The 16,007-nt window shown below is 47.5% G+C and overlaps 2 protein-coding genes and 1 pseudogene across 11 annotated transcripts in view; 1 reads left to right on the forward strand and 2 right to left on the reverse strand.

Moving 5' to 3' along the window:
* SRR (serine racemase) overlaps positions 1–14,925 on the reverse strand; it is a 30,187-nt gene extending 15,262 nt beyond the window's left edge. For 2 of the 8 annotated variants that reach the window (XM_058431020.1, XM_058431019.1), the window contains exons 1-4: positions 7,408–8,498; positions 3,615–3,786; positions 1,364–1,490; positions 427–530 (exon numbers count right to left, since the gene is read on the reverse strand). In XM_058431020.1, the coding sequence (XP_058287003.1) occupies positions 427–530; positions 1,364–1,490; positions 3,615–3,786; positions 7,408–7,481 (477 nt within the window). In that variant the 5' untranslated portion in view covers positions 7,482–8,498. Of the gene's footprint in view, positions 1–426; positions 531–1,363; positions 1,491–3,614; positions 3,787–7,407; positions 8,499–10,692; positions 10,775–13,179; positions 13,323–14,858 lie in introns of those variants that run through there. The other 6 variants (XM_032138110.2, XM_058431017.1, XM_058431018.1 and 3 more) reach the window with 5 other exon arrangements.
* LOC116458467 (heterogeneous nuclear ribonucleoprotein A1-like) lies at positions 9,879–11,429 on the reverse strand (annotated as a pseudogene).
* Positions 14,926–15,059: 134 nt separating the features above from the next.
* Positions 15,060–16,007, forward strand: part of SMG6 (SMG6 nonsense mediated mRNA decay factor) — a 243,351-nt gene continuing 242,403 nt past the window's right edge. The window contains exons 1-2 of one of the 3 annotated variants that reach the window (XM_058430964.1): positions 15,060–15,248; positions 15,722–15,864. Coding sequence is in view for 1 of the 3 variants with exons in the window: in XM_032138116.2 (XP_031994007.1) it covers positions 15,161–15,248 (88 nt within the window). In the remaining 2 variants the exon portion in view is untranslated. Of the gene's footprint in view, positions 15,249–15,384; positions 15,865–16,007 lie in introns of those variants that run through there. The other 2 variants (XM_032138116.2, XM_032138117.2) reach the window with 2 other exon arrangements.

Below are 16,007 nucleotides of genomic sequence, written 5' to 3' on the forward strand. Positions count from 1 at the left end.
CAACAACAACAAAAATTTCAAAAAAAGATGACTTCAACCTTTTTTTAACTAGAAGAATAAAAAGTGCCATTTACTAAGATGAGGAAGACTGGAAGGGAAGCAATATAGGGAAGTAAGATCAGGAGTTTGGTTTTAGCTGTAGTGTGAGATGCCTTTTAAGACATAAAGTGGGAAAGTTAGGTAGCTGTTGGATATAAAAGTTGGCTGTTAAGGGGAGAGAAGCTGGAGTTGGTGTTGTTAGACCATAGGTAATAATTTAAGCAATGAGACTAATGAGATTTTGTGAGTGTAGATAGAGAAAAGGTTGAGCATGCTAACAGAAAGAGGAAACCACAAAGGAAGCTGAGAGGGAGCAGCCGGTGAGGTAGAAAGAGCCATTGGTCAAATGAAAGCTGTTAAGGTGGTACCAAACACTGCTCTCCTTACCTCATCACTAGGTTCACAGTATACAATTGACGCTCCGTAGGCTTGTATTGCAAGTTTTTTACAGTCTGGAGCTGTCTGGGGCACCACAATATAAGCAGGAATTCCTGGGAGAGGAAAACATGTTTGGTTACTACAATCAGGAGAATTTAGAATAGAAACTTATGTGGCCAGGCACGGTGGCTCACGCCTGTAATCCCAGCACTTTGGGAGGCTGAGGTGGGCAGATCATGAGGTCAAGAGATTGAGACCATCCTGGCTAACACAGTGAAACTCCATCTCTAGTAAAAATACAAAAAAAAAAAAAAAAAAAAATAGCTGGGTGTGGTGGCAGGCTCCTGTAGTCCCAGCTACTCAGTCCCAGGCTGAGGCAGGACAATGGTGTGAACCCGGGAGGCAGAGCTTGCAGTGAGCCACTGCACTCCAGCCTGGGTGACACAGCAAGACTCCGTCTCAAAAAAAAAAAAAAAGAAAGAAACTTATGTTCAGCCAGGTGTGGTGGCTCATGCCTGTAATCCTGGGCCTTTGGGAGGCCAAGGCGGGTGGATTGCCTGAGCCCAGGAGTTCGAGACCAGCCTGGGCAACATGGTGAAATTAGTATTTTGTATTTGGAAAACAGAAAAAATTAGCCAGGCGTGGTGGTGCATAACTGTAGTCCCAGCTACTCAGGAGGCTGAGGCAGGAGAATTGCTTGAACTCGGCAGGTGGAGGTTACAGTGAGCCGAGATCGTGTCACCGCTCTCCAGCCTGGGTGACAGAGCAAGATTCTGTCTTCAAAAAAAAAAAAAAGTAAAAAGAAACTTATGTTCATATTGCTTGCAATCACATAGAGATTTCTTTGGAAAGTTACTTCCCACAGCTATCATCACTGTCACTGAAATTAAGGGCACTTTTCCACTCCTTTCTGGTGATCTACCTAGTACCTTGAGAAATCAAGTACCTTCCAATTTGGCAGCATAGGTGAGAGCCTGGCCATGGTTTCCACTGCTGTGAGTAACAACAGCTTTCGGCTTCCTTTCTAAAGCATCAGGAACCAAGCTTCTGACGGCATTGAGAGCACCACGAATCTGAAAAAGAGTGATGGTGAATTCACATATTTGATTAAAACATTGTTTTGGAAAGCAAGGAACTTTTCTGGATTTTCTATCCTTAACATGCACATCCAATCTGTCATTAAGTCTTATCAATTTACCTCCTAAATATCTCATATGCATCTTTATTTTTTATTTTTTTGAGATGGAGTCTCTGTTACCCCGGCTGGCCCGATCTCGGCTCACTGCAACGTCCACCTCCCCACACCGCATCTACCCCCAGGGCCGGGTTCAAGTGATTTTCCTCCCTCAGCCCAAGTAGCTGGGATTATAGGCACCTGCCACCATGCCCGGCTAAATTTTTTTTTTTTTTTTAGACCTAGTCTTGCTCTGCTGTAGCCCAGGCTGGAGTGCAGTGGCGCGATCTCGGCTCACTGCAAGCTCCGCCTCCGGCGTTCATGTCATTCTCTTGCCTCAGCCTCTCGAGTAGCCGGGACTACAGGCACCCACCACCACGCCTGGCTAATTTTTTTGTATTTTTAGTAGAGACGGGGTTTCCCTGTGTTAGCCAGGATGGTCTCGATCTCTTGACCTCGTTATTCGCCCGCCCCAGCCTCCCAAAGTGCTGGGATTACAGGCGTGAGCCACTGCGCCTGGCCTTTTTTTTTTTTCCGAGATGGAGTCTTGTTCTATCACCCACGCTGGAGTGCAATGGCATGATCTCGACTCACTGCAACCTCTGACTTCTGGGTTCAAGCGATTCTTCTGCCTCAGCCTCCCAAGCAGCTGGGATTACAGGTGCCTGGCACCAAGTCTGGCTCATTTTGTATTTCGAGTAGAAAGTGTTTCACCAAGGCTGGGTGCGGTGGCTCACGCCAGTAATTCCAGCACTTTAGGAGGCTGAGGCGGGCAGATCACAAGGTCAGGAGATCAAGACCATCCTGGCTAACACGGTGAAACCCTGTCTCTACTAAAAATTCAACAACAACAACAACAAAATTTAGCCAGGCGTGGTGGCGGGCACCTGTAGTCCCAGCTAATCGGGAGGCTGAGGCAGGAGAATGGCGTGAACCTGGTAGGTGGAGCTTACAGTCAGCCGAGATCTTGCCACTGCACTCTAGCCTGGGGGACAGAGCAAGACTCCGTCTCAAAACAAAACAAAACAAAACAAAATAAAAAAATCGTTTCATCATGTTGGCCAGGCTGGTGTCAAACTCCTGACCTCAGGTGATCCACCTGCCTCAGCCTCCCAAAGTGCTGGGATTACAAGTGTGAACCACTGCGCCTGTCATATAGTTGTATTTTTTGTAGACAGAGTTTTGCCATGTGGCCCAGGCTTAGATCTTTTATATTGATAATGTATCCGTGTGTAGCAAGTTGACACAGTGAATGCTTAAACTTGGGTCATATACAGAGTGATAACACTTTCCAATTTGTCTGCAACAGTTCAGGTGTCTCAGTTTAGATATTTCAGGTTGCTTCTTTCAGTCCCAAACGTGTCCTAATTTGGATAATAAATTATGTCTTAGTTTGGACAGTAAGTGATGGTATATATAATAAAGTCATGCTTTGCTTAAGGATGGGGATATGTTTTGAGAAATGCATGATTTGGCAATTTCATCATCGTACATGCATCATAGAGTGTACTTATACAAACCCAGCTGTTACAGCCTGTTACTCCTAGGCTGCAAACCCTGTATAGCATGTTACTGTACTGAATACTGTAGGCAGCTATAACACAATGACAAGCATTTCTGTATCTAAACACAGAAATGGTACAGTAAATGTGTGGTATTATAACCTTATGGGACCAAGGACCACCATCATATAGGTGGTCTGTCATTGACTGAAATGTTATGTGGCACATGACTATTTTATGTATATATTATATATATACACATATACATATATAAAAATTACTCGGATAAGTTATATATATTATCCTAATTATAAGGATTTATGACTGTGTAAAAGTTGCTTATCAACACTATGATGCTAGGTAAAACAAGGACTTGAAAGGAAAATTTCTGTAACCTTTTTTCCAACTGTATAAAGGCATTAATTTACTTCTGCCTATCTCACTGGGTGGTCAGGAGAATCAAATTGATATGTGAAAGGGTTTGAAAACATACATGATACGCTGAGAAGAAGGATTGTTACCTTAAAAGATCCTGTTTTCTGGAAGAGTTCACATTTGAAGAAAAGATTGCGCCCTGTTAGTTGATTCAAAATGGAGCTTGTTAGCACTGGTGTGAGGTGGATAGAATCTCGAATGTTGATATGAGCTTTTTCAACATCAGCAAAGGAGATGCAGTACTGAGCACACATGGTTCTGAAACCCAGGAATAAGAAAGGGGTCAAAGCAAAGTCCGAGACAATATGTTTATTGAAGAGATTTTGAAAATACATAACAGAATAGACCTGGGGCCTGTGGTGTCATGTGGAAATTCTCCATTACTGGAGTGCCACCAGAATTTCTGTAAGAGATTTGACTTGAAAGCTGAACGAAGTTTTTCTGGTGAAGCTTTGAGAGAAGTGACTGATGGTGATTATAGAAGGCTAAAGCCCACTCCCCACCCACACCACCCATCTCTTGGCACTGTTGGCACTGCCACTGGTCTCCATCTTCCTTTTTTTTTTTTTTTTTGAGACGGAGTCTCGCTCTGTAGCCCAAGCTGGAGTGCAGTGGCACAGTCTCGACTCACTGCAACCTCCGCCTCCAGGGTCAAGCAGTTCTCCTGCCTCAGCCTCCTGAGTAGCTGGGATTACAGGAATGTGCCATCGTGCCCAGCTATTTTTCTTATTTTTAGTAGACACGGGGTTTCACCATGTTGGCCAGGCTGGTCTTGAACTTCTGACCTCGTGATCCGCCTGCCTTGGCCTCCCAAAGTGCTGGGATTACAGGCGTGAGCCACCGCGCCCAGCTCCACCTTTCTTTTAATGATCGTTGTGAAGCTACTTGAATGAATTGGATTCAATTTTCATATTTTTAATTTTTAAATTTAAATTTTTAATTTTTAATAAAAATTTAACAAATTATTTGATAAAGAAAAAATAGCTAGACTTTTCCATTTAAATAACTATGTTCATTTTCTTTATTTCCCTCTGCGTTTTCTTTTTTTGTTTTTTGAGATGGAGTTTCGCTCTTGTTGTCTAGGCTGGAGTGCACTGGTGCAATCCTGGCTCACCACAACCTCCACCTCCCGGGTTCAAGCGATTCTCCTGCTTCAGCCTCCCGAGTAGCTGAGATTATAGGCATGCACCACCATGGCCAGCTAATTTTTTTTTTTTTTTTTTTTGAGACAGAGCCTCGCTCTGTCACCCAGGCTGGAGTGCAGTGGCGCGATCTTGGCTCACTGCAAGCTCCGCCTCCCGGGTTTACGCCATTCTCCTGCCTCAGCCTCCCGAATAGCTGGGACTACAGGCGCCTGCCACCATGCCTGGCTAATTTTTTGTATTTTTAGTAGAGACGGGGTTTCACCGTGGTCTCGATCTCCTGACCTCGTGATCCACCCGCCTCGGCCTCCCAAAGTGCTGGGATTACAAGCGTGAGCCACCGTGCCCGGCTAAATTTTTATTTTAGTAGAGACGAAGTCTTGCTGTGTTGCCCAGGCTGGTCTCAAACCCCTGAGCTCAAGTGATCCTCCTGCCTTGGCCTCCCAAAGTGCTGGGATTACTGGCATGAGGCACCACACCCAGCCTTCTTCTCTTTAACACACCATTTACTGACAGAATCCTTTTCCTCTGAAATGCTCTATTTATCAAAAATTAAATTTCTATGAATGGTTGGGGCTATTGTATTTTGTTCCACTGGCCAGACTGCCAATGTCTTTTCCTATTATATACTGTTTTAATAAATTCTCCCTTGATTACTCTTTCTAAAATTCATTGGCTTTTCTCACATATCAATTCTTCCAGGTGAACTAGAATTCCTTTATCAAAGTTGCCAGAAATTCCATTGTAAAGATGTATAAATGAACTGGGGGCATTATTTATTTACTGAGACGGGGTCTCTTGTCATCCAGGCTGGAGTGCATTGGCATGATCTCAGCTCAATGCAACCTCTGCCTCCCCGGCTCAAGCAATCCTCTCACCTCAGCCTCCTGAGTAGCTGGGACCACAGGTGCATTGTGCCACCATGCCTGGCTAATTTCTGTATCTTTTGTAGACACAAGGTTTTGCCATGTTGCCCAGGCTGGTCTTGACCTTCTGAGCTCAAGTGATCCACCCACCTTGGCCTCCCAAAGTGCTGGGATTATAGGCATGAGCCACCATGCCAAGCCCGAAGACTCAATATTTTTTTAATGTCAATTATGTCCTCTCGGCTGGGCACAGTGGCAGGAGGATTGCTTAAACCCAGTTCAAGGCTGCAGTGAGTTATGATTGTACCACTGCAAGAGCAAGACCCTGTCTCTTAAAAACAAAAAAAACAAGGCCGGGCGCGGTGGCTCACGCTTGTAATCCCAGCACTTTGGGAGGCCGAGGCGGGCGGATCATGAGGTCAGGAGATCGAGACCACAGTGAAACCCCGTCTCTACTAAAAATACAAAAAAATTAGCCGGGCGTGGTGGCGGGCGCCTGTAGTCCCAGCTACTCGGAGAGGCTGAGGCAGGAGAATGGCATGAACCCGGGAGGCAGAGCTTGCAGTGAGCCGAGATTGCGCCACTGCACTCCAGCCTGGGTGACAGAGCGAGACTCCGTCTCAAAACAAAAAAACAAAAAAACAAGAGAACAAAAAGTAGTTGGCTGGGCGCGGTGGCTCATGTCTGTAATCCCAGCACTTTTGGAGGCCAAAGTGAGTGGATCACTTGAGGTCAGGAGTTCGAGACCAGACTGACTAACGTGGTAAAATCCCGTCTCCATTAAAAAAACAAAAATTGGCCGGGCGCAGTGGGTCTCGCCTGTAATCCCAGCACTTTGGGAGGCTGAGGTGGGAAGATCACGAGGTCAGATCGAGACCATCCTGGCTAACATGGTGAAACCCCGTCTCTACTAAAAATACAAAAAATTACCCGGGCATGGTGGCAGGCGCCTGTAGTCCCAGCTACTCGGGAGGCTGAGGCAGACGAATGGCGTGAACCCGGGAGGCGGAGCTTGCAGTGAGCCGAGATCGTGCCACTGCACTCCAGCCTAGGCGACAGAGCAAGACTCTGTCTCAAAAAAAAAAAACTCTGTCTAAAAAAAAAAAAAAAAAAAAAAATTAGCCCGGAGTGGTGGCATGCGCCTGTAGTCCCAGCTACTAGGGAGGCTGAGGCAGAAAAATTGCTTGAACCTGGAAGGCAAAGTTGCAGTGAGCCGAGATTGTTCCACTGCACTCCAGCCTGGGCGACAGAGTGAGACTCTGTCTCAAAAAAAAACAACAAAAAATCCCAAAAAACCATGCCAGGCCTGAAGACTCAATATTTTTATGAATAAATGTCAATTTTGCCCCCTTGGCAGGGTGCAGTGGTTCATACCCGTAATCTCAGTACTTTAGATGGGCAGACTGCTTGAGCTCAGGAGTTTAAGACCAGCCTGGGCAACATGTTCAAACCCTATCTCTACCAAAAATACAAAAAAATTAGCCGTGCAGGTGGCAGGCGCCCATAGTGGTAATTCTACGGTAACAGTATGGTGCTTCCTCAAAAAAATTGAACATAGAATCATCCTATGATCTAGCAATTCCATTCCTACATGTAGACCCTGTCTCTCAACAACAACAAAACCCAGAACACAAAAAACCCACTATCAAAAATAAGATATATTTTGGAGGTTGTAAACAGTCAGTCCTCTTAGTTGCAAGTGATAGAACCTCAATTTGAACTACCTTAGTAGGCACAAGGTGGAGGTGTTGAGATTTACTAGCTCATGGAATCCATGAAGAACTGAAGAAACCATGGTAAGGGGAGGAGTACGGAGCTTCAGGAACTACTGGAACCAGAGATTTGAGAGCTTCCCAGACTCAGTCTCTCACCTCTGCTGCTTTCTGCACGTCGGCTTCTTTTTCACTGCAGGCAAGTTGGTTCCATATGGAACCAACTGACACATGGCTGCTGACAGCTCGTATGTTTTACATTTTATGGCTTCCACACTGGAGGGGAATTTTCTTTCTCAGCTTCAGTTCAAAAAATTCTGGGTAAGGACTCTGGTCCATCTTGGCCCAGGACCAGTGGCCAGGGTATAAGGTCACTGAAGACAACAGTGTGCAATAGTCAGAAGTATTTACATAAACATGAAAAAGAAACAGAATGAGATCTGTAACACAGTATCAATTAGGTACATTTAAAACACATACATACATAAAACAACATTACATATTATTCAAAGATACATGTATATTCAAAGACATATATCAAACACATTAGAGTGACTACCTAAGGAGGGAGGAAAGGAACATTAGTGGGAACTGCAATGAAGAGAAAAGATAAAATGAGAAAGGCCTTGTTAATGACAGTGTGAATAAACGAGTATAACCGGCTCAATTCTCTGCACCTGAGGGGAAAATAGCAAAATAAAGGAGTGATGGAGGAAAGAAAACAAAGAAAAGAAAAAGTACTTTTGAGTGGGAGTAAGGGGCATTTTCCAAGTGAAAATAAAGGGGAGAATGCTGGGGAGATGATTCCTTACATGTTCATTATAGGAACACAAGAGACATATCCTGATAGTGGATTGAATGGGGGAGAGAGGTGTGAAGAATAAATCCTGGGCCAGGCATGGTGGCTCACACCTGTAATCCCAACACTTTGGAAGGCCAAGGTGGGAAGATTGCCAGAGGCAAGGAGTTTGAGACCAGCCTGGGCAACACAGGGAAACCCTGCCTCTACAAATTATTATTATTATTATTTTGAGATGGAGTTTCGCTCTTGTTGCCCAGGCTGGAGTGCAATGGCGCAATCTCTGCTCACTGCAACCTCCGCCTCCCGGATTCAAGCGATTCTCCTGCCTCAGCCTCCCAAGTAGCTGGGATTACAGGCATGTACCACCACACCTGGCTAATGTTTTGTATTTAGTAGGGACGGGGTTTCACCATGTTGGTCAGGCTGGTCTTGAACTCCTGACCTCAGATGATCCACCTGCCTCAGCCTCCCAAAGTGCTGGGATTACAGGTATGAGCCACCACACCCTGCCAATATTTTTATTTTTTTGAGACGGAGTCTCACTCTGTCGCCAGGCTGGAGTGCAGTGGTGCGATCTTGGCTCACCGCGACCTCTGCCTCTTGGGTTCAAGTGATTCTCATACCTCAGCCTCCCACGTAGCTGAGATTACAGGAGCGTGCCACCACGCCCAGCTAATTGGCCAGGATAGTCTCGATCTCTTGACCTTGTGATCCGCCCGCCTCGGCCTCCCAAAGTACTGGGATTACAGGTGTGAGCCACCGCGCCCAGCCAACAATTTTTCTTTAAAAAGAGTAACTCCTGGGTTTTGACTTAAATGGTGGTACGATTTGTTGAGATTTAAAACAGGAGAAGAAATAAGTATTTGACAGGAAAATCAGATTTGATTAGCTAAGTTTGGTTTATGAAACATCCAAGAGGATGTCCCTTTTTTTTTTTTTTTTTTTTTTTTTGGTGGGGGTTTGTTTTTTTGGCCCGGGTGGGGGGGCGTGGGGTGGTCCAAGGTCGGCTCACTGCAAGCTCCGCCTCCTGGGTTCACGCCATTCTCCTGCCTCAGCCTCTCCGAGTAGCTGGGACTACAGGCGCCCGCCACCACGCCTGGCTAATTTTTTGTATTTTTTTTTTTTTTAGTAGAGACGGGGTTTCACTGTGGTCTTGATCTCCTGACCTCGTGATCCGCCCACCTCGGCCTCCCAAAGTGCTGGGATTACAAGCGTGAGCCACCGCGCCCGGCCTGAGGATGTCCCTTTTTTAAAAATTATTTTTTGCCAGAAATGTGTATATATTAGTGTCTGTTTTATTTCTGAAGAATGAGCTTTTCAAGTTATTTAAAGTACAGCTCTTTTTCCATTTTTTCTGATTTTGTTTACTCTGCCATTTTCCTTTGTCTTCTATATTTGTTGAATGCTTAGCTTACTAATTTTCACTTAAAAAAAAGCATATAAGGTTACTTACATGATTTTTCCTCTAAGAACTGCTTTAATATCATGGATTCCATTATACAATATTTTCATTATCATAATTTCTTTTTTTTTTTTTTTGAGACGGAGTCTCGCTCTGTTGCCCAGGCTGGAGTGCAGTGGCGCAATCTCGGCTCACTGCAAGCTCCGCCTCCCGGGTTCACGCCATTCTCCTGCCTCAGCCTCTCCGAGTAGCTGGGACTACAGGCGCCCGCCACTACGCCCGGCTAATTTTTTTTGTATTTTTAGTAGAGACGGGGTTTCACCGTGGTCTCGATCTCCTGACCTCGTGATCCGCCCGCCTCGGCCTCCCAAAGTGCTGGGATTACAAGCGTGAGCCACCGCGCCCGGCCTATTATCATAATTTCTAAATAATCCAAGATTTTAGTCTTGTTTTCTTTTTTGACCCATGAATTATTTAAAATTGGTGGTTTTTTTGTTGTTTGTTTTTTAAAAAAAGACATTTATTCAGTGTCACGATCAGACTATTACAATTAGCAATCGACAGCTTGGGTGCAAAAAAAAAAATCTACATTAAAACCCTTTGTTGGAATGCTTTACATTTTCAACAGAACAGAAACTAAAATAACCTGTTATACAACTAGTCACAAATACAGTCTTCGAGTTTTTTGCCCATACACATGAGTATTTGTCTACAACATGTCTTCTTTGTAGCAGCTAGGCCCTGCCACCACTGTGCTTGGCTTAGTTCACAAATCTGTTGTAACCTGTAGCTTCCCTGTCACTTCGCTGGCTCTCCTCTCATGCTAAGCTTTGTTGCCTAATTAAAATCTTCTGCCACTGCCATAGCTACTGCTGCTACTGGAACCGCCATAGCCACCTTGGTTTCATGGTTTGGCAAAGTATTGGCCTGTACCACCATAGGGGCCAGAGCTTCTGCCTCCAGTTTCCTCCCTTCATGGGTCCAAAAATTGAAGACTAATTGTTGTAATTGCCAAAATCATTGTAGCTTCCACCACCTCCAAAATTGCTTCCATCATTACCAAATCCATTATAGCCATACCCACTGCACAATATCCACCACCACCACAGCTGCCACCAAGGCCACCATGACCACTGAAATTTCCTTCACGACCAAAGTTGTCATTCCCACCGAAACCACCTCCATGACCACCACCAGTTTCCAGAGTACTTTGACCTCTTTAGCTGGATGAGGCACTCACCATCTCTTGCTTTGACAGGCCTTTCATAACTTCACAGTTGTGGCCATTCACAGTATGGTATTTCTGAATGACAGTCTTATCCACGGAATCATGGTCATCAAAGGTTACAAAGGCAAAGCCCCTCCTTTTCTTGCCACTGCCTTGGTCAGTCATGATTTCAATCACTTCAATTTTTCCACACTGTTCAAAATAATCTCTTAGGTGATATTCTTCAGTATCTTCTTTAATGCCACCAACAAATATCTTTTCCACAGTTAAGTGGGCATCTGGTCTTTGAGAATCTTCTCGAGACAGCTCTCTTTGGTTCCACAACTTTTCCATCCACCTTGTGTGGCCTTGCATTCATGGCTGCATCCACCTCCTCCACAGTGACATACGTGGCAAATCCAAAGCCCCTGGAGTGCTTGGTGTTTGGATCTCTCATTACCACACAGTCTGCAAGTGTTCCCCATTGCTCAGAATGGCTCCTCAGGCTCTCATTGGTTGTTTCAAAGCTCAGCTCTCCAATGAAGAGCTTCCTCAGCTGTACGAGCTCTTTAGGAGACTCTGACTTAGACTTGGCGGTGTCCATGGGTGGAAAGTGTTTTGTTTTGTTTTTGAGACAGTCTGTGTCAGCCAGGCTGGAGTGCAGTGGCGTGATCACGGCTCACTGCAGCCTCTACCTCCTGGGTTCGATTCTCCTGCCTCAGTCTCCCAAGTAGCTGGGATTACAGGCACCCGCCACCATGCCCAGCTAGTTTTTGTATTTTTTTTTTTTTTTTTTTTTTTGAGATGGAGTCTCGCTCTGTCGCCCAGGCTGGAGTGCAGTGGCGTGATCTCGGCTCACTGCAAGCTCCGCCTCCCGGGTTCACGCCATTCTCCTGCCTCAGCCTCTCCAAGTAGCTGGGACTACAGGCGCCCGCCACCGCGCCCGGCTAATTTTTTGTATTTTTTAGTAGAGACGGGGTTTCACCGTGGTCTCGATCTCCTGACCTCGTGATCCGCCCGCCTCAGCCTCCCAAAGTGCTGGGATTACAAGCGTGAGCCACCGCGCCCGGCCGAGTTTTTGTATTTTTAGTAGAGATGGGGTTTCACCATGTTGGCCAGGCTGGTCTCGAACTCCTGACCTCAAATGATCTGTCCACCTTGGCCTCCCGAAGTGCTGGGATTACAGGCATGAGCCGCGGGGCCTGGCCTAAAATTGTTGTTTTTATTTTTATTTTATTTATTTATTTATTTATTTTGAGACGGAGTCTCGCTCTGTCGCCCAGGCTGGAGTGCAGTGGCGCAATCTCGGCTCACTGCAAGCTCCGTCTCCCGGGTTCACGCCATTATCCTGCCTCAGCCTCTCCAAGTAGCTGGGACTACAGGCGCCCGCCACCACGCCCGGCTAATTTTTTGTATTTTTTAGTAGAGACGGGGTTTCACTGTGGTCTCGATCTCCTGACCTCGTGATCCGCCCGCCCCAGCCTCCCAAAGTGCTGGGATTATAAGCATGAGCCACTGCACCCGGCAATCGTTTTTAAAAAAATTCCAAATGGTTAGAATTTTTTGCTTAATTTGTGGCTATTCACTTCTAGTTTTATTACTTTGTGCTAAGTAAATATGACCTGTACAATTTTTTTTTTTTGAGACGGAGTCTCACTCTGTCGCCCAGGCTGGAGTGCAGTGGAGCAATCTCGGCTCACTGCAACCTCCGCCTCCCAGGTTCAAGCAGTTCTCCTGCCTCAGCGTCCCAAGTAGCTGGGACTACAGGCGTCCGCCACCACACCCAGCTAACTTTTTTGTATTTTAGTAGAGACGGGGTTTCATCTTGTTGCCCAGGCTGGTCGCGAACTCCTGAGCTCAGGCAATCCGCCCACCTCGGCCTCCCAAAGTGCTGGGATTACAGGCGTGAGCCACCACGCCCGGCCAACCTGTACAATTTTTACTTTCAGAAACTGAATTCAAGGCTGGGCACGGTGGCTCACGCCTGTAATCCCAGCACTTTAGGAGGTCAAGGCGGGTGGATCACCTGAAGTCAGGAGTTCGAGACCAGCCTGGTCAACATGGTGAAACCCCATCTCTACTAAAAATACAAAAAATTAGCTGGGCATGGTGGTGGGCGCCTGTAATACCAGCTACTCAGGAGGCTGTGGCAAGAGAATCGCTTGAAACCAGGAGACAGGTTGCAGTGAGCCAAGATTCTGCCACTGCACTCCAGCCTGGGCAACAAGAGTGAAACTCCATCTCAAAAAAAACGAAAAACAAACTCAGCAGCTTTCATTGTGATACAGACTTAAATATGGTTGTCTTTCTTGTCATTTCTTTTTACCTGGTATTTCATGAATTCTTTAAATCTGAGAATTCAAAAATTTCCACCAACTTAGTAAATTTTCTTCTACTATTTGATTATTGCTCTTCTGCAGTCAGCTCTATTATCCCATTCTGGAACTCGTATTTAATTATTAATTTTTTGTACCCCTTCTCCATGTCTCCCATCTTTGTCTCTCAGTTTTTATCTGTTACCTTTTCCTTCTGAGTTCTGGTAAATTTTCTTGAACTGGTTTAACTTTTGGCATATCTAATCTGCAGTTCACTGACACTGTTGCATTAAATTGGCAGTGCCATTTGTCCCAAGAAAGTTTTCTTGTTTTCCATTATTTTTCCAGCTGAAAAAAAAATCATGCAATGGCCTCTCAAATTTCAATGTGAAACAGATTATTTTTTAACACTTCTTCCTATTTCTCTCAAATCTGGTGGCAAAGGCTGTCATCTGCTCTGACCACTCAAATGGTTCCTCTTCTGAACTGTTGGATCTTTTCACCCATCATCTACTGACTTTCTTCTTATGCTTAACCTTCTGGTGACAAAGTGTCACATAAAAGGAACTGAAGGAGTTCTGTCAGAGGTTGTGGCAATCCTTTCGGCTCAGACTAAGGAATAATTGGTAACTATTCTGTGATGGGTGTGGTCTAAAGGCCTGTGGGGCTGTGGAGGAGCAATAGGTGGAGGCAAGCGGCCTTGGGGAAGGGAGCTTCACCTCTGCACAGTTCTCCAAAAAAAGATTCAAGTACCAGTCTTCTGGTATAGTTAAATTTTAAAGATGGGAAATTAAAAAGTCAACCTGAGATCCAGAGCAGTAATTTTTTTCAAGAATCCATAGTGACACAGAAATTCCCAAACTGACTTTTTTTTTTTTTGAGGCGGAGTCTCGCTCTGTTGGAGACTCCCGGGCTGGAGTGCAGTGGCGCGATCTCGGCTCACTATAGTCTCCGCCTCCCGGGTTCAAGCGATCCGCCCGTCTCAGCCTTCCGAGTCGCCGGGATTCCAGGTCCCAAATCCATTTATATGCCTCCTGATGTACTTCCTTCCACACGATTCCAACTATATCGTATCTAGTTTTTAAAAGTAAGGGGGCGGCCGGGCGCGGTGGCTCACGCCTGTAATCCCAGCACTTTGGGAGGCCGACGCGGGTGGATCACCTGAGGTCAGGAGTTCGAGACCAGCCTAGTGAAACCCTGTCTCTCCAAAAAATAGAAAAATTAGCCGGGCTTGGTGGTGTGCACCTGTAATCCCAGCTACTAGGGAGGCTGAGGCAGGAGAATCGCTTGAATCCAGGAGGCGGAGGTTGCAGTGAGCCGAGACCGCGCCATTGCAATCCAGCCTGGGCGACAGAGCGAGACTCCGTCTAAAAAAAAAAAAAAAAAGAGGGTTTGGAGATGTGGCTTGCTGTAATGAAAAAGGCTCTGATAGGTATTTATCCACGGTGTCACCCTGGGCAATTTACTTCCGTTCTCTGGGATTCAGTTTCCTAATCTTAGAAATAGGAATAGTAGAGAGGCTGAGGCGGGAGAATCGCTTGAACCCGGGAGGCGGAGCTTGCAGTGAGCCGAGATCGCGCCACTGCACTCCAGCCCGGGAGTCTCCAACAGAGCGAGACTCCGCCTCAAAAAAAAAAAAAAAAAAAAAGGAATAGTAATAACTACTCTTAGCAGGTCTTCAAGGTCCCAAGTAATGGCCCGCGGCGCTAGGCCGGGCCTGTGGCGGGAGAGCCTGGCCTAAGGTGTGCAGAGGAGCCCAGGCTGAGGGGTGTCTCTGTCAACCCGAGTCCCAGACTAGCAGTGTCCTTGGTGTCGACGACAACAGCAACGGCAGCCACTGCCGCAAACGCCCGCCTGGCCTGGCACGGCCCGGCTTCGCCTCACCTCAGCTCAGCTCACCGGCGCCGCGCCTCCAGCTCCAGCCTCCGCGCGCCTCCCCGGCCGCACCTCTGCGCACGCGCAGCGCCCGCCCGCCCTGCCCAGGCTCGCGCTCCGGTCCCGCCCCTCTGGAACTGGCGTCGGGCGCTTTTCCTCCCAGCGCGGCCACCGTCGTTCGGAAAGGGAGGGCGGCAGGGGGCGGGGAAAGGCCGGGAGGTGGGCGAGCGCGCGCGCCGCCTGTCTGTGGTGGTTTCCTGGCTGCGCGCGGCGGTGGCGGAGTAGCTACGGCTGTAGCAGCAGCCGCGAAGATGGCGGAAGGGCTGGAGCGTGTGCGGATCTCCGCGTCGGAGCTGCGCGGGATCCTGGCTACTCTGGCCCCGCAGGCCGGGAGCAGAGGTGAGTCGCGCCGCCCAGCTCCTGGGCCGGGCCTGCCCGCCCCGCCTCCCTCTCCTCCTCCTCTGCCTCCTCCCCGCTCGGCCCGCGGCTCCGGAGCCCCCGCCCCTTCCCCCAGCAGCGCTGGGGCCGCGGCGGACCCTCGTTGCCCTTCCTCTCCCACGGGTTAGTGCGGGGTCGGGCTCGGCTAGTCCTGGCCCGCTCCGGGAGAGCCTGGCCCGAATTCCTGTCTCCACCCTCTTTCTCGCCGCGAAGGTGACTGTTCCCTTTTGCCCCAGCCCTCTCAGACCCGCCCCGGATTCCCAGGCATCGGGAGACGCGGAAAGGAGTGGGGTCTGGTGGAGGCCGCGGGCGTGTCGCTCTCCAGGCCGCCCTCCGCGGGCCTGCCCTGGTCACCGCTTTAGCGTCGGAGAGAAGGAATTGGGGAGAAAGGTTTAACAGCCTGCGACTTCCTTGCTGAACTTTTCCCCCCCAAGACAGGCTTCCGAAAGCTGCGCCACTGGAGGGATCCGGGACCTCAGACTACTCGGGTTTGGCCCTGGCATGTGTGGGAGCAGTTTTTATTAGAGAGAATGCTCAATTTGCAAGTTAATTTCAAGTCTCCAGCCACGTCAGGAAAGTAAGAAAGATTCTAAGTGTCTCACCTCTCCTGCGTTAGGCAATAGAGTTGTGTAGAATGGTAGCTGTGATAGGTGTCTTCTCTAGGTTTGCGGCCAGTCTGTGAAATTGGTTTTTGTTGATTAACAGAATTGGATTATTAAG

Source organism: Hylobates moloch, unplaced genomic scaffold (genome assembly GCF_009828535.3).
Source record: "Hylobates moloch isolate HMO894 unplaced genomic scaffold, HMol_V3 SCAFFOLD_19, whole genome shotgun sequence".
Lineage (NCBI taxonomy): Eukaryota > Metazoa > Chordata > Mammalia > Primates > Hylobatidae > Hylobates > Hylobates moloch.